This window comes from Petaurus breviceps, unplaced genomic scaffold, assembly GCF_028583685.1.
Source record: "Petaurus breviceps papuanus isolate PSGF00001 unplaced genomic scaffold, PetGlider_PUasm1.0 98, whole genome shotgun sequence".
NCBI lineage: Eukaryota > Metazoa > Chordata > Mammalia > Diprotodontia > Petauridae > Petaurus > Petaurus breviceps.
The window spans coordinates 8,771,038-8,791,774 of NW_027187460.1; the positions used below are offsets into that span (position 1 = coordinate 8,771,038).

General features: G+C 37.3%; 1 protein-coding gene and 1 pseudogene across 1 annotated transcript in view; both read left to right on the plus strand.

Annotated features, from left to right (window-relative positions):
* Nucleotides 1-20,737, plus strand: part of COL22A1 (collagen type XXII alpha 1 chain) — a 630,085-nt gene that overhangs the window by 294,254 nt on the left and 315,094 nt on the right. The window contains exons 13-15 of the mRNA XM_069081305.1: nt 8,590-8,634; nt 17,976-18,029; nt 20,576-20,620. Of these exons, the coding sequence (XP_068937406.1) occupies nt 8,590-8,634; nt 17,976-18,029; nt 20,576-20,620 (144 nt within the window). The remainder of the gene's footprint in view (nt 1-8,589; nt 8,635-17,975; nt 18,030-20,575; nt 20,621-20,737) is intronic.
* Nucleotides 5,016-6,023, plus strand: LOC138155990 (DNA replication complex GINS protein PSF2 pseudogene; annotated as a pseudogene).

A 20,737-nucleotide genomic window follows, 5' to 3' on the forward strand; every position in this document is an offset into this window, starting at 1 on the left:
AGCTGCCTAGTTTATATATGAGAAACCTCAGGTTCAGTGGGTCCAAGTGACTTGTCCAGGGTCACATAACTAAGATGGATAGTCTAGAACCAAGACATGAGACTGAATCCTGATGCCAAGTCCAAGCTTTTCCCAACAAGTCAAATTATTCCTCCATTCATTAAATCCGATATCTAGTGCTTGACATAGTGCCTGACACACAGTAGGCACTTAATCAATGTTCTTCTACTGACCAGCTTGTTGACTAATGGCCTTTTGTATGCAGACTAGGTGCTATGATATGAAGACAAAAACAGTATAGTCCCTGACCTTGAGAAGCTTATAAGGAGCAATATGTTCATAGGAAATTATACAAGTTGCCCCATTTCTCAAAAGTCTTAGTACTGACCTTAGACTGTTGGAACTCCCCATGTACAAAATATGTGCAAAGTCGTTTCTAAATGGACATTGCTAGGAACTTTAGTGGCAGGGAGTACAGGGTGGGGGTAATCATGAGAGACTTCGAGGAAACTAGGGACTCTTTCAGGTGAAGGTTAGGAGGAAGGGAGTGCTTGCCAGTCCTGGGGAAAAGTCAGCACAGAGGCAAAAGATAGAATGTTATGTATAGGGAGGCCTCCTCAGGCAAGCTTGGCTGGAATGGAGAGTATGTGAGAGAAACTAAAAGGGAAGAAGCCTGTAAAGTAAGGCTGGAATCAAACTGTGTTGGGTTTTAAAAGATAAATAGAGGAGTTTATATTTTATTCTGGGGCAAGGATGTGACCTGGTCAGGTCTGAGCTTTAGGAATATCAATTTTTATCTGTGTGAAAGATGGATTGGAAAGAGGGAGACCAATTAGGAGGGCAGTTCAATAGTCCAGGTAAAAGGTCATGAATAAGAGTGGTGACTGTGTGAGTAGAAAGGAGTGGATGGATGCAAGCTATATTGTGGAGGGAGAAAGACAAGTTTTGGTGACTGACTGGATGCAATGGTAAAGGGTACAGTCAAGGGTTACTTTGAGGCTACAAACTTGGTGGGTAATTGAAAGGGTGGTATTGTCCTCAACAAAAATAAGAAAATTAGGAAGAGAAGAGTTGGGTTGAAAAATAATGAGTTCTGTTTTGGACATATTGAATTTGAGATGCTGGACCTTTATTATGAATGTGAGCTATTCTATAGATGGTAGAATTGACAAAGTTTGGTAACTGATTGGATGTGAGGGGCAATGGTAGCTAGAAGAGTTGAGGGTTAATTTGAGTCTACAAACTTGGGTAATTGAAAAGGTGGTGCCCTCCTCAAAAGAAATGAGGTACTTAGGAAGAAGAGAAAGTTTAGGGTGAAAGATAACAAGCCCTATTTTAGGCATGTTGAATTTGAGATTCTCTTGGTACCTCCAGTCGGAGATGTCCACAGGGCAATTGATGAGGTGAAACTGGAGCTCAGGTAAGAAACAAGAACTGCATACAGCAATCTAGGAATTATCTGCATACAGATGGTAGCTGAACTCATGGGAGTTAAATACAAATTCAGCAATGCTTTTTTAACAGTAATTGTGGACTAGCAAAAGTGGCATATTTATTATGGCATCAGCATTTTACAGAGATATGTTTATTGTTGCTTTTTTCCCTATAGGATTATCTCCTAAAGGAAAATAAAAACAATCCATGCTCAGATATTATACTTTTTAAGTGGCATACTGTTCCAGAGGCTATAGAAGACTTGGCCTCCTTCCAGCTACCTTTGTGACTCCATACATGTGATCCCTGGGTTATTACTTATTCTAAAATACAGGTTTTGAAAGAGAAAGTATTCTGTTTTTCAAAATAATTACCCATGACTATAGAATTCAACCACTGTTTATGGCTGGGTTTTGAGAATGGCTCTCACATAGTGAATCAACTTGAAAAATTGTAGATTTAGAACTGGAAGGGATTGTAAAGGCCACGGAAACTAACCTCGCCTTATTTTACAGGTAAGGTGACTGAGGTAGAGACAACTCAGATGATTTGCCTAGTGGCACACAGTAAGTGCCTGAGAGGAAATTGAACCTGGGTCTTCCTGACTCCCAAGTCCAGCACTCTCTCTACTTTACTATGATGCCTCAAATGTTTCAGTATTTAAATTCATAGCAACATAGCCCTAGACATGAAGGGAACTTCAAAGGCCATCTCATTCAACACATTCATTTTTATAAATGAGAAAACCAATCCTATAGAATTTCAGTGACTTTCCCAGTCACTGAAAAAGAAAATCATGATTCTGGTTGCTGAAATTCACTGTGTGCCCATAACTTTTCAGTCATACTGGAATTCCTTCTTTCCATTTAGATCACCATCCCTGTATGACTCATTAGATGCTTGTCCTAACCCATTGAAGCTACTTTTGGGGGCCTTAAACATTTCAATTGAAGAAGCGATCCAACTAATAATACTAAAAAATGATTGTCCTTTATTCTGGGAGAGTTTTACTCTACATAAAGAAAGTTGCCTAACTTGTGTATAGTGTAGTGAAGCAGAGAGGATGTGGGGGCAATGGGGATAGAGAATGGAGACAATGGTATACTGTGAGCACAGTTATCTAAGAAACCAAGATACAACTGATATCTGTATATATCCATGGAGGCATTACAACATTAAGAGAGGTGATGTGGAATCCATGAGACCAGAAAGAAAAGCATTAAGGTAATGAAAGCAACTCCCTTTGATCCTAATGTCATGGCTATTCCAAGCTTTTGCCGCTCCTCCCAGGTCTATCTTGCTATGCCTTAGACACATCTCACATGAGGTTCTCTCAGGAATTCCAAAAAAGGGCAGATATTTATAAGAAAGATTAGATCCTTGCTCAGGTGTATTTGATTGGTTTCCCGCGTCTGCTGTCACAGGCAGTAGCTGCCAATTAGCTAGGAAACTTTAAGATATAAACAACGAAAATTTCCAAGGAAAGGTCCCAGAAAAGGGACAGGGGAGGATTGAAGAAGTCCTTGGCAAAAGGAGGAAGGAGGGGACTATTATAAAGCCAAGATAACCTGTAACCGAAAATGATACAAGGAGAAGATCTGGCTTGAGGTTTTTCTGAAGTACCAAAATAGTCTTCAAAAGTTGATGTTGCTGGGGGAAAATAAACATATATTTGAAGTAATATTTAAACTTAGATTTAACCTGGGCTAACAAATAAGGGAGACAAGTTCATTACTAGGTCCCAGCTCAACAACTTTTCAGCTTGGTAGAGCATGCATTCTATTGACATAGCTTGTGAAATTCCAGACTCCTTTCTGTACCAGAATGACACATCAGAGACTTAGCTGAGTGAGCCATAAAATGAACAAAGGTGGTTCGTGTGGCCAAAGAACATGGGTACAATGCATTACAATTGGGATGTGATGGGCAGAGTAAAAGGGGGAAAAATGAAAAACACAAAAAAACTTGGGAACTGTAAGCCTTTTAAATTTAATCTTCAGAAAATTTAAATTTTGTGAATCTTTGGACAGTGGTTGGACATTTGCCTTATCACCATCTTAGTTAAAAGGAGTTTGTGATGTAGATCAATAGGGCAAATATGAAGATATTGGTAATATTTTTCCTGCTTAAGGAAATTAAGGGATTTGGGGACTTCAGAAAAACTTGTTTGCATCAGACAATATAGAGTGCCGCACTTGGAGTCAGGAAATCCTAAGTTTTAATCTTGCTTCAGACATTGCTGAATTGTTTAGTCTGTGCAAATCACTTAATGTTTTTCAACCTTTGTTGCCTTATTTGTAAAATGTAGTACCTTCCTCAAAGGGTTGTTGTGAGTCTCATGTGACATAATAGTTGTAAACACTATATAAATGTTTTCAAGCATTACTATTAATTATTGATTATTAAGCCATTCATTAAAGCAGGTAAGAAGCTTTAATAAGAAGTAACACCTCCCATGTTTTAGGGCTTTAAAGATTATAAATTACTTGCTTCACAACAATGCTTTCAGGGAGTACAAGTATGATTCTATCCCTTTGACAGATGAGAAACTTTAATGCTCAGAGAGATTAGCAGACAAACCAATAGCCACATTTAAAATAATAATCTTAATTTAAAGACATCCTACCCCCAAAGAACATTTTTAAAATAAAATTCAATTTATTTCTGATTAAGAGAAATTCATTTTCTCTCACACCTACCCCTTCACCTACATGCATAATCAAGCAAAAAATAAAAAATCCCCCATGATCATGTCCAAAAAATGTATTTCTCAGTCTGTACTTTGAGTCTGTCAACTTCTGTTAGGAGGTAACATGAATCCTCTGAAATCATGGTTGATAATTGTGTTGATAGGAATTTTTTAAGTCTTTCAAAGTTGTTTGTTTTTATAAGGTTGTTACTACTATATAAATTGTTCTTTTGTTTCTGCTTACTTCGCCTCTGCTTCCATTCACACAGTCTTCCCATTTTTCTCTGAAACTATTCCCTTTATTATTTCGAAAAGCACACTAGCATTCCATTACATCAATATACCATGATTTAATCAGCCATCTCCAGTTGATGAACACTCAGATTCCAATTATTTAACACTTCAAAAAGAGCTGCTATAATATTATTGTACATATGGGTTCTTCTTTTCTTCTTCCCTTCCCCCTCCCCTTTTTAAAGATATCTACCTACTAGTGAAATCACTGGGTTAACGGATATGCTCAGTTAATAACTTTTTTGAGCGTAATTCCAAATTGATTCTGGAATAGTTGGATCAATTTACATCAATGCACCTATTTTCCCACACCCCCTCCAGGAATTGTCATTTTCTTTTTTTGTTGACTTTGCCAGTCTGGTAGGTATATGGTGCCTCAGAGTTTCTTTAATCTGCATTTCCCTAATTGCTCTTTGGAATTTTTTTTAATGGATAGTAATAGTTTGTATTTCTTCCTATGAATACTATCTATGCAGGCTTCTTATTCATAGGAATATTTTATTGATAGGGGAATGATTTTTATTCTTTAAATCTGAATCAGTTAGGTTCTTCCAAGGTTCCTTATGTACCACAGATCAGTCAGAGTGTCAGGAAGGCAATGACTCTTCCTTGGCCTCTGTCCCCAAGGCTTGGATACGCAGACCAAGGGGCTGTCTGGAGGTCCCTGTACTCAGTTAAGGTGGAGTTCCTGGTTTATAAGAATGTGGTCACCCTCCCCACTTTCAGCCTGGACAAGATCTACCTGTTTGGGGATGGGCTGTGGGAATCTGGGACCTTTTAATCTTCGTTTACCAGTGGAAGTGATTCTTTAACTGGCAGTTTACCTAAAACAGAAATGTCAAGTGATTCTTCCTCAATGAATGGATGTTGAAAAATTGGAGAATATTTGAGATCAAGAGAGAAAGCAGAAGACATTTACCCCAATCCTAGTCTTTATTACATGGAACTTAGCAAATTGTTGTTAAACCATGCCTTAGATAACATCCCCAAAGCAAATGAGATCCAGATCCTGCTTGTTGTTCTTCCTTCATACCAGAAGGGGACCAATGTCATCATGATGTTGGGGACAAGGTTCAGTGTGTTTGACTGTGGCTAATCAGGCAAATATGTACTTGAATGGCTCGACCACTGGTGCATTGAACATCTGGGATGGAAATGTCTCTAGGTTTGTGTATCTCCATACTCTGATTAAGAATATGTGGGATATTCAAATAGGCAAACTCTGGGTATCTGGAGAAAGTTTTGTCAAACTACAGAAAGCACCTACCAAGCTAGATAACCTGATCTTGATGGAGATCAACAGTAATGTAGCATTCCTCATGCAAACCCTGAATAATATGTACAAACTCCACACAGACCTCCATCCTGTAGAGAGTGCACAGTATCTAGACTTTTAAAGGAAAATATGTTAAGAAAGTTCCCCTTAAATTTTGTAAGACTGAGGGTAGTTGGTGAAAAGAAGGCTAGTTTGATAACTTGCCTATTTTGCAGGAGTAAACTTCCTATAGTTAGGAACATTGATAATGTCAAAGGCACATGTAGATGACAAGGGGCAGAGTGTCATTCTTTCTCTTTTAGTAAGAGAAGTAACAGGTATGAGACTGAATATTAATCATTGTGCCTCCCTCACTTTCATAAAATGTCATTTGGCCCTATGTTTATCTTTAGCAGACCTTATTGCAAAACAACTTCTAAGAATTTCTTCTCCCTGGTAGATTTTTTTCTTCCTTCCCCCACCCCTCACTTTGGGCTAAGAGGAATGACGATACAACATTTAGATGCTGTTGGTTCAAGTTTTTTGGATTTACCCTTTCCTTATCATCAGGATGTTGTTTTCCTTTAAATGCATATTTGCATAAAATAAGAATGTCACAGTAGAATTGGCTATGATTGAAACAACTGAACAATAACAAACATCATTTTAACAACCTTACTGTGAAGTTATAAAGATGGCCGATTGGGAGAATGTTATTGGATTGTTACTGATGTTAATATGTGATGATTTGCTTATGTTCTTTCTAGTGAAATATGTAAATTGAATCAATTCACCAAATGGTATAATGTCTGTTTGTTTGTTTTTGCTCAGTATTACAAAAAGCAATAAATAATCAATCACCTGGATGATGTGTCAAAATGGTTGAAAGAGCTAGACCAGCTATTTTATTATTAAATCATTTTTAAAGGCCAAATTGAATTGTGTACAACACAACACTTGGTCAGTTGTCTGCCAATAAACTTGTAGACTCTTCAGAAAATAAATTTTAATTAACTCCCTTTATGTCTTAGAAATTAGATCTTTATCAGAGAAACTTGCAACAAATCACATACACACATTCTCTTACCCCAGTTACCTGTTTTCCTCTCATTTTAACTGTATTGGTTTTGTTTTACCAAAAAAAAAACCTTTTTGATTTTATGTAATGTCACTTGTCATTTTTATTCTTTTCTGAACCTCTGTATTGCTTTATTTGCCCATGAGCTCTTCTGCTTTCCAGAGATCTAGAAGATAGTTTCTTCCTTGTCCCTCTCATTTATTTATGATGTCATGTTTTATTTCTAAGTGTTATACTATTTGGTGTTTATTTTGGTACATGCTGTGAGTTATTGGTCTTTACCTGGTCTCTGCCAGACTACTTTGCATTTTCCCAGCAAGTTTTGTGAAATAATCAGTTCTTACACAAGGAATTGGGGTCTTTGATTTTATCAAACACTTGGTTATTGTGCTCTTTTGTTTGTACATATTGTATACCTGATCTGTTCCATTTGTTTTCATTTCTAATGTTTTCATGATTAGTGCTTTGTATTATGGTTTGATGTTTCATAAATCTAGACCTTCTTCTTTCCCACTTTTTTTTATTATTTCCCTTGGGATTCTTGACATATTTTTCTTCGAGATGAGTTTAAATATTACTTTAAGTACTTTTCTAAAGTAATCCTTTGTTAGTTTGATTTGTACAACACTGAATAATAAATTAATTTAAGTTTTAATTATATTAGCTTGATCTACCCATGAGCAATTCATATTATTTCAATTGCATAAGTTTGCCTTTATTTACATATAATATGTTTTGTAGTCATATTCATATATTTCTTGTGCATATCTTGGAGGGTAGACTCCCAAATATTTCATGTGTTCGCTGGGTATTTTAATGGAATTTTTCTTTATCACTTCCTACTGGATATCATTGGTAATATATAGAAGTACTGATGGTTTAATTTTATATCCTGCATCTTTGCCACAGTTGTTACTTATTTCAGTTAATTTTTAGTTGACTCTCCAGAGGTTCTCTACACCATCTTATCTTCTGCAAAAGTGATAATTATTTCTATTACTTCCAACTCCAAATCATCTGATTCTGAGCAGGTGCTAAGCTAGGACTGAATGTTGAAGTCAGTATTCTTTTTCATGCCCCCATCTGTGCCTTGAATTGAAGAATTAGAGGCCCAGGCTTCAAAACTAGGGCTTTGCATCGCAAATCCAACTGGTCTTTTTCTGCCCTCTCCGTACTATCCTATGACTCCTACTACATATATGAGTATGGAAAAGTTACTTAACTTCTCTGTTCTGCAGTTTCCTTATCTGTAAAATGAGTATTATAGTATCTGAAAACCTTATAGGTGTGAGAGTCAAAAAATTATTTATATAAAGGGCTTTGAAATATTAAAGCACTTTATAAATGTCAGGCTTTTTGTTGTCATTATTCTTAATAGTAAAAAAAAAATAACATAATGACTAATATTATTCCTGATCCTTACTTTTGCTCATGTCATTTTCCTGCTTCAAAATATTCTGTGGTTCCCTAGGGCTTACAGTGTAAAATTCAGATTCCTTAACCTGGCTCTTCTAATCCAAGACCCTCATTTTTAGATGAAGAAACAAACTTGGGTTGTCAGTATTTGAGCTTAGGTCGTCCAACTCCAAATCCAAGTGCCCATTCTAGTACAAGTCATGAAAGAGTGACCTCATTGCCATTTGATCGGCAGTTGCTCTTCTATTCCCGGAGGGACCCACAGGCAGCAAAATGGCTCTGCTAGGTTGACTTATCCAAACTATATTCTGTCAAACCACTTCAGATGAATCATGTAGTTTCCCAGGACCTTAGAGACTGATATATGATATTTGACTTTTAGTATTTGGTTTTGTACTCATGTCTTTGGAATTGCTTTTACAGGGAGAAGATGGACGTCCTGGGATTCCTGGACTCAAGGGAGATAAGGTGAGCACTTTGGAGAGCAGCGAATGGACATAACTCAGAGTCCTATGAATCACCTTCCTTCTTCTTTAGTCTCCTTGAAGAGTGAAGCTGAAGTAATCTCTCAGTGTTAGGCTGAAATCAAACTTCTTTTCTGTCTCACCCATCACTCATCAATTATCAGTGAGATTGGCTGTGACTTTACAGTCACATTGTAATAGAACTAGAGGAGATTCAATGCTTTTCCAGATTGATAAGACCTGCCAGTTTTTATACACCAGTGGCATAACCTTTGAGAGGGCAGGCTCACTTCCCCTGCACACTGTGAAAGTCTAGCAGCCCCATGAGAGGTACGGCCACCCAGATAAAACATCTCTCTCTGTTTCAAGTGTCCTTATGGGCTGGAAGGTAGATTGTTGATTCTTTAATCCAGTTCCCTCATGTGACACATAAGAAAACCTCCTAAAGATGCAAAGTAACAGAATAAATTGGTTGTGGGGCCATTACAATAACCCAGGGCTTCTGGCTCCTAGGTCCACAATAGCATACTGCCCTTTGCCTTTGTAAAATTGAGAACTCATTTCTCTTTTGTTACGCATAGATTTTCAGCATCCTGTTATACACAAGAATCCTTTGGATACCCCCAGTGATAAAGAACACATTACTTTGTTGGAAAGCCCATTGTTGGAAAACTCTGATCATAAACATATTTTTCATGTTAACTTTTTTAACAAGGAAAAAACAAAATTAGTATTTAATCTTTCTCTTATTATGGTAGAGTATGCAAATACCTACAGGGTATATACATTCCTAAAAAAAGCCCTACTCCTAAAACTCACTGTGGTATGGTGGTGACCATGATTTCTCAAAGGTTATGCCAGTGAGTGCCATGTTATATTTCTCTTGGCTGCTGTGACATTTCTGTTTATCTTTGTTTGTGGCTATTCTCATTCACCTTTGGTCTTCAGTTAGTGTCTTTGGAATCAATAATAGTTAGCATTTACATGCTTTAAGGTTTACAATTGTTTTGTATGTATTGTTTCATTGGATCTTCACAGAAATCTGTAAGATAGGTGATTATCTTTGTGATACAGATGAGGAAAATGAGACTGAGATATGTTGAATGACCTGTCCATAGTCTTGTAGCTATTCAGTGTTTAAGAATTTTAACTCAGGAGGGGGGTGGGGGCTGGCTAGGTGCCGCAGTGAGTAGAGCACCAGCCCTGGAGTCAGGAGGATCTGAGTTCAAATCCAGCCTCAAACACTTAACACAAAAACTAGCCATATGATATGACCTCTGGCAAGTCACTTAAACCCAGTTGCCCTCCAAAAAACAAATTAAAAAAAAATTTAACTTGGGTCTCCCTGAATCTTAGTCTAGAACTCATTCTATTATAACATCTAGACACTACCATTTACTAGAGTATGGAGGCCAGTGAGCTTCTCCCAAGCAAGTGGTATCTCAATGTGTTTTCTTTTGTTTTGTTTTTATCTGCATAGTTTAAGGTTATGGCATCCAGAACCCAGGCTGGTAGCTAGGTGGAGGAGATACCTTTAGGCTAGTATTGTCAGATCTTTTAACTAATTCTTTTTATGCCATGGAAATACCCAGCACTAAACAACTATCTGAAATGATGTTAGAAAGCATTTTAAAATTCCTATTAATGTTTTGATTCTGTCTGCATCTGCTCTAGTTATTTGGGAGATTCTACCTAACCAGATTGGGGATAGAGGTCTATGAACTTCCTCTCAGGCTTCATAATGCTTCTTTTGCTGCAGTGCAAATTATCCTGGGCAAAATTTAGATTCTTAGGACTAAATCCCTTCTTTATTATGTATACCTGCCAACAACACAATCACTGGGTTTTGATTAGCATTACAACCAGAGCCAAACCTCCATGGTCTCCCTCCAAATGGAGCACTCTTCCAGCCTTGGTTATAGCATGCAAGAGAAGAAGGCTCAAAAATCTAATTGAGGAAATAAGGTTTAGGCACTTGAAACAATCTTCAAATTCAATCTAACAGGGCGGCTAGGTGGTGCAGTGAATAGAGCACCAGCTCTGGAGTCAGGAGGACTTGGGTTCAAATTCGGCCTCAGACACTTAACACAAAAACTAGTCGTGTGACTTTGGGCAAGTCACTTAACCCCAATTACTGTCCAAAAAGCAAGAAAAAAAAATTCAATCCAACAATCATGTATTAGGTGTCTACTATAGACAAAGATAAAAAAAAAGATGAAAAAATAACCCAATTACTTTTTTAAGGGAATTTTAGAGAATGGCGTGTAGATAATACAAGTTAAAATGTGATAACTAAGCATCTTTAGCTTGGAGAAGTCATAAAAATGCATGCTGGCTATCTTCAAGTTTTTGAAGGGCTGCAAAGTGGAGGAGGGATCAAGCTGGTTCTCTTTAGCCCTCATATGGGAGAGCTGTCCATAAGAGAAATGGGTCTTCAAGCAGAGGGTGACTTGCCACTTTTTGGGTTTATTATAGTGGGAATTTCTTTCTAGCATGGATTGGACAAGATGGTCACTGATGTCACTTCCAGCTCTCAAAGTCTGTGTTAAGTTTAGAGAAAGAATAAGGCAAAGAAGGATATGTGGAAAGATGGTTCTCTTTTAACTAGGCTGATGTGAAGAAAGTGCTTTGCCCACCTCAAAGTACTACATGTTCACTATTATTATTCAGGAGATGGAGGAGGAGAGAAGAAATATCACTGAAATCTTCCTGGAGAGCTTGATACCCTAGCTGTGTCTTAAAGAGAAAGAAAGATTTCCTTTGAGGGAAATGCGAAGGAAATGTATTACAAGGGTGGGGGCAAAAAGATGCACAGAGGAGGTCAAATACCCTAACACAGGAGAGGGTAGGAAAAAATCAGAGAACAGAGAGTTGTCCACTACTGTTGAAATGTGAGGCAAGAGAAAGGAATAAAATGAAATTAGGATGGAAAGGTGGATTAAAGGTATATTTTGTTGCCTGGAAACCTACATTTTGTTCTGTATGAAATAGGGAAATTCAGAATAAGACAGGAATAGCTGTTTAAGTAGTAATCTATTTCAAGAGATTTCCTTTCTAGCCCTGACTGGTCATTGGGAAGTGACCTTGAGAATTTCACTTTCCCTCTCTGTGCCTCAGTTTCTTACTCTGTAAAATGAGAGAGTTGATATAGATAAGAAAGTTATTTACCTTTTTTGTTTCATGGACCCTTTGGAAGTCTAGTAAAGCCTTTGGATTCCTCAGGGGGAAAAATGTGTTTTATTTTTAAGTCCATAAAATAAAATATATAGAATCACCAAAGAAACCAATTCTATTGAAATAAAAATGTATTTTTCTCCATCTATCTTTACAAAGTCCCTGAAATCTATCCCTAGACACATTGGAGGTCTATGGATACCAGGTTAAGAACCACTTATTTAATGATACCTAATTCCACACTTCAAGAATTCAGATCTCTTCAGTAAGTTAATCAATATTTATCAAGTACCTTCTATGTGTCAGACACTGTGTTGAATGTTGGAAACAGAAAGAAATAATATAGTACCTGCACCTGGAGAGCTCACAGTCTAATGAAGGAGATAACATGCAAGCAATTATGTATTAACAAGATTTATGCAGGATAAATTGGAACTAATGTACAGGGGGGTAGGAAAAGCCTTCCTATAGAAGGTGGGATTTTACCTGAGACTGGAAGAAATCTAAAGAAATGAGGAGGCAGAGATAAGCAGGGGAGCTTTCCAGACATGGAGGATAGCCAGTCAGAATGCCCAGAATTGAGAAATTAAGTGTCCTGTTAAAGAAACAAGGAAGCTGCTAGATGGCAGAGAAGGTGAAGTGGTGAAAATGCTAAGACAATTGAAAGGGTGAAGTGGGCAGGACAGGTTATGAAAGGCATTGAATGCCAAACAGAAGAATTTTATATTTTATTCTGGGGTTTCTAGGGAACTACAGGAGTTTGTTAAGGAGAAGGGGGAAGATGGGGAGAACTGTATTTTAGGAAGATCACTTTGACAGCTGAGTGGAAGATGGAATGGGGAGGACTTTTAGCAGGAATTTAACTAGCATAGTATAGTAGTAGTTGAAGGGTTAGGTGATGAGGGCTTGCATCAGAGTGGTAGCAGTTTCAGAGAAGAGAGAGGGATGTATTTGAGAGTGTTATGAAGGTAAAATGATAGGCTTTGGCATATGGGAGTTGAGACTGAGAATTTTGAGGGTAACACCTAGATTGTGAGCCTGGGAGATTGGTTGTGCCCTTAATTGGGAAGTTAAGAAAAATAGAATGGTTGAGGAGAAAAATAATGAGTTCAGCTTTGGACATACTGAGTTTAAGATGTCTGTGGAACATCCATTTCAAGATTTCAGGTAAGCAGTTGGATAGACGAGACTGGAAGTCAGCAGAGAAGTTAGTACTGGAAAAGCAGATTTGAGAATCATATCAGCATAGAGATGATCATTGAATCCTTGGGAGCTTCTGAGATCAACAAGTAAAACTTCAAAGAGGAGGAAGAGAAAAGGGCCAGACAGAGGCCTGTGGGACACCTACGGTTAGCAGGTGTGATCTGGATGAAGATGTAGCAAAGGAGACTGAGAGTGGCCAGATAGGCAGTAGGAGAACGGGGAAAGAAGAATGCCACCAAAACCTAGAGAGAAGAGAATATTAAGGAAAAGATGGTGTTTAACTATCAGAAATTGCAAAAGATCCAGGAGTATGAGGATTGAGAAAAATACAGTGTGCCATGGGCTAGGGCAACAAAGGCAAAAACAAACAGTCTTTCCAATATTTGATGACTGTTCTAAGGCTATTTTTCTACCATAATGTTCTTCTATTTTTCTTAAAGACCTAACATTCTGTGTTCTTGTAATCTATGCTCTAATTTTTGTGGTAGAGTTTCTTCAGTTGAGTTTGACTCTGTGACCTTATCTGAGGTTTTCTTGGCAAAGTTACTCCTTCTCCAGCTCCTCAGAAGAGGAACTGAGGAAAACAGGATTAACTGACTTGCCCAGGATCACACAGCTAGTGAGTATCCAAGGCCAGATTCGAATTCAGGAAGATGAGTCTTCCTGACTCCAGGCTAGGTGCTCTGTCCACTGTGCCATCTAGCTGCCCTCTACATTCTAAAGTTCTTTCCAAGTTCTCATTCTATATTCTGTGTTTCCTTCCAACTGTGACATTCTGTGATGCAAAATTAATTTGCCACTTGTCCAGGTTTGTTTAGATTATCTTCAAGAAGAGCTAAGGAGTGAGACCTTGGGAAGTTATATTAGATCAAATTGAATTTCCATTCACTTTTAGGTTAACTGTATTTAGAGATCACATGGAATTTTTTCTCAACACTCCCCCACCTTCATCCCTTAAGAAATTTTCCACAATGACTCAGGGAATCTGTTCTATTCCAACATTGTGGACTGACAGGTTCCCATGCAGGGTTGATAAGTGAGCCCAGGTGTCTGAGAAAGGCTGTGGCATTCAGGGTTTCAGGTAGTTTTTTTTTAATTAATTGTGGCTCTATTTTCTTTCTACCTGCCAAGGACCTCAACTACAATTTTGTGAATTTTATGCCTTTGGTATACATATGCTTACATACAATATGATAGGGGGTTTAAGAAAATAGCATTGTACAAAATATACAGCATGTGTAATTGAATCACTTAACTTCCCTGTCTTTGTTGATCACATGGAGATTATCTCCTGTGCCCTGATAATACCACTAGGTTGCTGTTAGTTGTGAGGCTCTGATAAGATGATGGCTGATTCCCTTCCCAATCCTTCCAATTTTCCTCTTCCACATTCCATCTACTCTGATGACATTTTCTATGTACCTGGCTGTTTGCGTGATTCCTAGAGGGAAGAGATTGATTTTGTCTTTCTGGGTATCACCAGCATTTTAACACAGTGCCTGGCACAGAGTAAAGAGTTTAATAAAACTATTGTTGATTGGCTATATAACTTTGATGCATTTATTATTACTAATATATTAAAATAATTCAACATTCAGCCATGATATAGAAGCAGTATCCATATTGAGGTAGGAATCAGAAGACCTAGATTTCTGACTCTGGCTTTAGTTAGCTATATGATCTTGTATGTGTTATCAGATATCTTTCAACCTCAATTTCCTCACCTGTGAAATAAGGTTTTTATTCTATTTCAGGAGTTCTTAATTCTTTTTGCATTATAGACCCCTTTGACAATCTAGTTTAGCCTATGGACTCCTCAGAATAATGCCTCAAAGTCTCAGCTGATGTTCCATCTTCTGTAAGAATCCTTTCCAGGTCTTCCTTAATCTTAGTTCCCTCTCTCCTTGAGGGCAGAGTCTTTTTCTGTCTTTCTTTGTATCCCCAGTGCTTTGTACAATGCCTGCCACATTATAGGTTGTTAATAAATATTAGTTGACTGCCAGACTAATGTTTTTAAATAAAATAAAATACATAGCATTTTAAAAGAAGCCAATTCTATTAAAATACAGTTATCAAAATATTTTTTAAAAAATATTCACAGACCCAAACTTAAGTTCTTCTGTTCCACGTAATCATTATGGCTTATTCTAGCTCTAACACCCTATACCTTAGTATCCTATGTTTTAAGGCCCCTGCCAGATAGAGCAGTACAGTGGCCTTCTATTCAGTATTCTCAAGCCCCTTCTGCCTTCAGCATTCTTTTGAGTGGGTCTTAAAGGCTTCTCCTCTTCCTATTTGCTAATGACATGCCTCACCCATCACTTTTGGAGATATTTGCAATGGAGTACATCTCATTATAACAATTTCTGCTCTGTGAGAGACATATCCATTTGAACCTACATGCTCATCTCCAGCACCCTGACGAAAGAGGGTTTTGCTGGAACACGAATGGCATTGGAGTTTCAATTGTTGGACTGAAGGCAGAGGCACATAATCAGCCATGTGAACATCACCATTTTTTTTCCCCTAGGCTGCTTGTTAGTGCTACAGCAAGCATCCAAAGGCATCATTTTCCCTGGTTATGGTGTGATTTCATACCCCTTTATCATCAATACTACCCACTGTCTAGGCTTACCATGATTACAGTGTGTTATGAGGAAATATTTGCTCTGGCAGAATAGAGGAGATCATTTGTATTGTAGAATGTTTTAGCTAGGAGTGAATACTTTCCCATCTGTTATTCCATTTGATGCTCAAAGCAACCTTGATGGGGAAATGGGGTCAAGAATAGTTCTCTCCATTTGATAAATATAGAAACTGAGGACAAGAGAAGGGAAATGACTTAGAGTTTTCATATAACCTGGACCCAGAAGGGACATTAGATCTAGTCCAACAGGCTCATTTTACAGAGAAAGAAACTAGGACTGAAACAGGGAATTGCTTTGCCCTAGTTTATGCAGTTAGTAAGTAAGAAGTAGGACCATGACCTGAAACCTCATGTATCTTCTAACTTGGAAGTCAGGAAGATACGGGTTCCAATCCTGTCTTGGAAATGTTCTAGCTGAGTGACCTTGACTAGTTCCTTCTTATATAAAACGAAGGGGTAGACTTGGATGGTCTTTAATATCCCTTCCAGCTCTAAAAATGTGACCTGGATGCCAAATACAGTGTTCTTTCAGCTACATTGTGCTGCTTCACCCTTTCCTTTTGGGTACTTTTTGTCTATTCATTGGGATTATAAAATTTATATTAGCTCAGTTTGCCCTTTACATGACCAATTTCATGAAATCTGACAATAATTCTGTCATGTAGATAGTCAGATAGGTAGTATTTATCTCCATTTTATAGGTGAGGGAACTGAGTGCCACAGAGATAATGTTACTAAGTAAGAATTATTAGTATTTATATAGTATCTACTTTATACCAATCATTGTGCTAAGAGCCTAATCCTCATAGTAACCCCCAAAAGTTGGTGTGTCATTATCTCCATTTTTGAGCTGAGGAAATTGCAGCAAATAGAGATTAAGTTACTTGCCCGGGGTAACACAGCTAATAAGTGTCTGAGACTGAATTTGAACTCAGTTCTTGCCTCCAAGTTCGGCACTCTCTCTACTGCCCCACACAGCTGCCTGGTTACAAAACTAATAGGAAGCAAACATTTTGACTCAACATCTCATCCTCCTCTTCCTGTATGGCATACTGTCTCTCAAATAAGTTAAGGCCAAAGACTATATGATTTTCTCACATCTTCTACAAACTCATTATAATATTGGACACATAATAGGCACTTCATAAATGCCTTTTATCTCCCTTAACTTTTGAAACAAACCGCTAAGATCTTTGGGACAACTTCATGTAGAGAAGAGTTAGAGGGCAAATGCTCACCGTCTTCATGTCTTCGATTCTAACTATAGATTATAAACTTGAAGGCACGGTCTATTCTATTTTTGTCTCTGTATTCCTAGAACTTAGAACAGTGCTTAGAACATAGTGTCCATTTAAGAAATGTTTTCTGACTGATGATTTGAGTTGAAGGTTCCCAAGACTTCTGTATCTAGCCAGAGGACAAGGCTCAGAGTTAAGAGAACCATTTGCAGAATCAACTTTTAGTAAGCATGGTGGATGGAGGAGAGCACAGAACCTTACTAACAGAGTTATCTATAAATGGAATAGACTGCCTTGGGAAGGGTAGGTTCCCCTTCAATGGAGATTTCCACATATAGTAGATTGCCCTTGATGAGGGTGCTACAAAGAAGACTTTGGTCAGGTACAGTGGAGACAATGTAGGTTCTGAGAGTCTTTTCTTTTTCACCTAGATTATATTCTTCTAGGGTGTTCTGGGGACTTGAAAGGCAGATTGGTTAATTCATAAATCAGAGTTTTATTTACTGCCAAAATTGACATGGAATGGGAGAATTCAGGCTTGCATTACAACTCTGTCACTTCCTGTATGACTTTGGGAATGCTGATTTATGATTTAGCTGCTCTGGACCTCACTTTCCTTATTTGTGAAATGATAGGATTGGGCTAAATTTAAATTGGGAGAACCTGATTCTTCATCAGGGCTTTTGATCATCTAAATCCCTTGCATTGATGTCATTATGATTGAATGTAATTCTGATGAACACAGTGATCAACCATGATTCCAAAAGACCAGTAATAAAACATGCTATACCCCTACTGACAGAGAAGTGGTGGACTGAGGGTGTCATTTGAACCATACACATTTTTGGACAGGACAAATTCAGGAACTGTTTTGCTTAACTGCATATTTGTTGCAAGGGTCTTATTTGTCTTTTTTTTTTTCTCTAAGTGGTGATGTTTTCTATCACCATTTTTTAATTTTATTATTTGAATATTTGAGATATTTATTTGAGATTATTTGAGATATTTTATTAATTGAAAAAAAAATATTTATTTTAAAAATAGTGATTGAATGCTATTTTTCATCTTTTTTTTCCATTTTAGGGCTCGTTGGGTTTATCTGGTCCCCCAGGGAGAGAAGGAGCCAAAGGTGCCCAGGTAAGTTTCATGGGGTGGTATAGTGGACTTAATGATTTCTGAATATCCTTGAATTTATAACTACAAAATCATATCTTCATCAATTTCTATAGGTCTAATCTTCTGTAATTTTGAGATTTTGATTTCATGAACTTTGGAAACTTTAGAAAGAGCTTTGACTTAGGTGTCAGAGGTCCATGATCCAAATCTCATCTTTGTTGTGTGACTTTAGTAAAGTCATTTAAACTCCCTGGGCCTCAGTTTCCTCATCAATAAAAAGAGCATTTAGACTAGATGGTTTCTTTTCCAGCTCTAAACCTATGATCCTTTGATAAGATTCAAAGATTCTGTGGACCTAATATTATTTTATAAAAATATGATACTATGAGTCTTAGATTTTATAAGCTCAGATTCTAGCTACCCTTGCAACACATTTCATTAAGTACATTATGTGTATCAGGGCCAGGGGAAATGGAGAAAAATGAATTGTTATTGAATGGAGCACATCGTAGGGAGTAGTACAGCCATTTCCAGAGCAACAGAAGCCAGTGGCTAAAGGTTAATAGTCTACATGTTCCTACTCTTATCTAGCACAGAGTGGTGTGTGACGTCCCTTGGATTAAATGTGCAAAGAGTCTCCTGGTATCAGCCTTCTAAGTGAGAAGAGGAAAAAAGCCTATGACCTGAAGACTTCCCTAGGGATGAAGGCAGCATGTTCTCCAGGCAATGGAATGGGCATAGGACTCTGTAGGAGCTGGAGAGAAAGGGAAGAGTCTCTGATTGGAGATTTACTCTTCCCTCTAATCACAGGATGATTAGGGTTATAAGGAAAGGAAAAAGCTGGGAACAGAAGAGTAGCCACCATCATTTTGCCAAGCAGCTGTGGCTTCTCAGCTCAGAGGGTTAGAACAGCAGTGATAATGAGGCTGAGGTCATCCACTCTTTCCCCATAGGGGCCAGTTAGCTTCTCCCCAATTTGTGGCCACAAACCAAGCTCCTAACCCTTTCTGGCCTCTCATAGTGAGAGGGTACTTAGGAATGCAAACTCATTTTAATCCAGTGTAAGCCAAACATGGCAAATATACTCAGAAACAAAATAACAACATGATTCATCCCAAAGACAAACACAAGATATTTTTAGATTTTTCCCCTGGTCTGCTTATCCTCACCAATGTTATCCTCTATCTTTAAGTGCAAATGACAGAGATTTAATATATTGGGGCCCTTCCCAAACAGACTTGATAGCAGAAACAAAAAATTCCTAAAAATTATGACGTTTAGTGATAGGCTCCGGCACAGAGAGTAAAGATGCAAGCCTAGTCCTTGGACTCTAAATCCTTGTGTTCTTTCTACTATGTTATATTAATGCCTGAGAATGGAAGATGTTTCTAACGTCCCCAAGTTGTCTTTAATCCCTCAGATAGTTCTGGCTCTGTATTTGTGACTTGGGGCAGTAGATTTAGTTTCCTCACTTACCCTAAATGTCTTTATATATAAAATAAATGGAGTCGACCAGTGATTCTCAAAATGCGGTACAAGGATCCTTTGGGATCTTTGAGGTCAAAACTATTTTCACAAGATGTTATTTGCCTATTAAAATACTCCTACGTTTTTCAGCCACATAATTGTGTGAGGTTGGATTGTCTTTATATACTTCAACCAAAACTACATATCACAAACGACTGATTGTAGGAGCAGATATAAAAATCCAGATATCTTTATTAAGCTTGTCATTTAATAAATCTTCAAAAATATGTAAAACTATGCCACTCTTTTAACTGTTTTTATTTGGGGAAAATTTTTTTTTTATAAATGTGCCTTTATGTTAACATGCAAAGGGTTTATTCTTATTTTAATGAATTAATATTTTTAAAAAATATATCATTTTGAAATTTTCTAATACAGAAAATATCTATAGAAATAGACTATATAAACAAGAGCTCTTTAGGATCATAAATAATTTTTAAGCAGGTAAAGAGATCCTGAGACCAAAAAGTCTGAAAACTAGCTGGATTAAAATAATGATCTCCAGAGTTCCGTCTAGTGCTAAAACAAAAAACTGTGCTCAAGGACCCTCGTAGCTTTCACAGCTTATGTGATAAACCCAACATTCTACTTTCTAACCTGTTATGTTTCATTGTTAATATAGAAATATGTTTTGTATGACTTCACATGTATAATCAATATATTTCTTGCCTTCTCAAGGAGTGAAGTCAGAGCAGGAGGGAGAGAATTCGGTGCTCAAAATTAAAAAAAATAAATGTTAAAAACTTTTAAGAATGTAATTGGGAAATATTTAATGAAATAAATTATATGTACATATACACATATGCATACACACACACATATATATATATACATATCTCTTAATAATATGCTGTGTTTTAAGATCCTTTTCAATTCTTAACAATGTATATTTTCAAGTACCTTCCAGTCCTAAGATCTAAGTTTCTGAGAAAATTTGTTTGAAATAGTAGACTTAGAAGGGAAATCTGGATCTCACTCTTTTCATGAATTAGAAACCACCATATTAGCTCAGGTTGTAATTATGTTTTATTTTCACACAGGGGGAGCCAGGAGAACCTGGATTACCTGGTGAGGTGGGTCTGAAGGTAAGCTTCTTTCTTTGTAACACATTCTAATAGATTGTAAGTTCCTTAAGGGGAAGAATTACTTTTTTTGTGCTTTACACAAAGTAGGCATTTAATAAATATTTATTAAACTGAAAT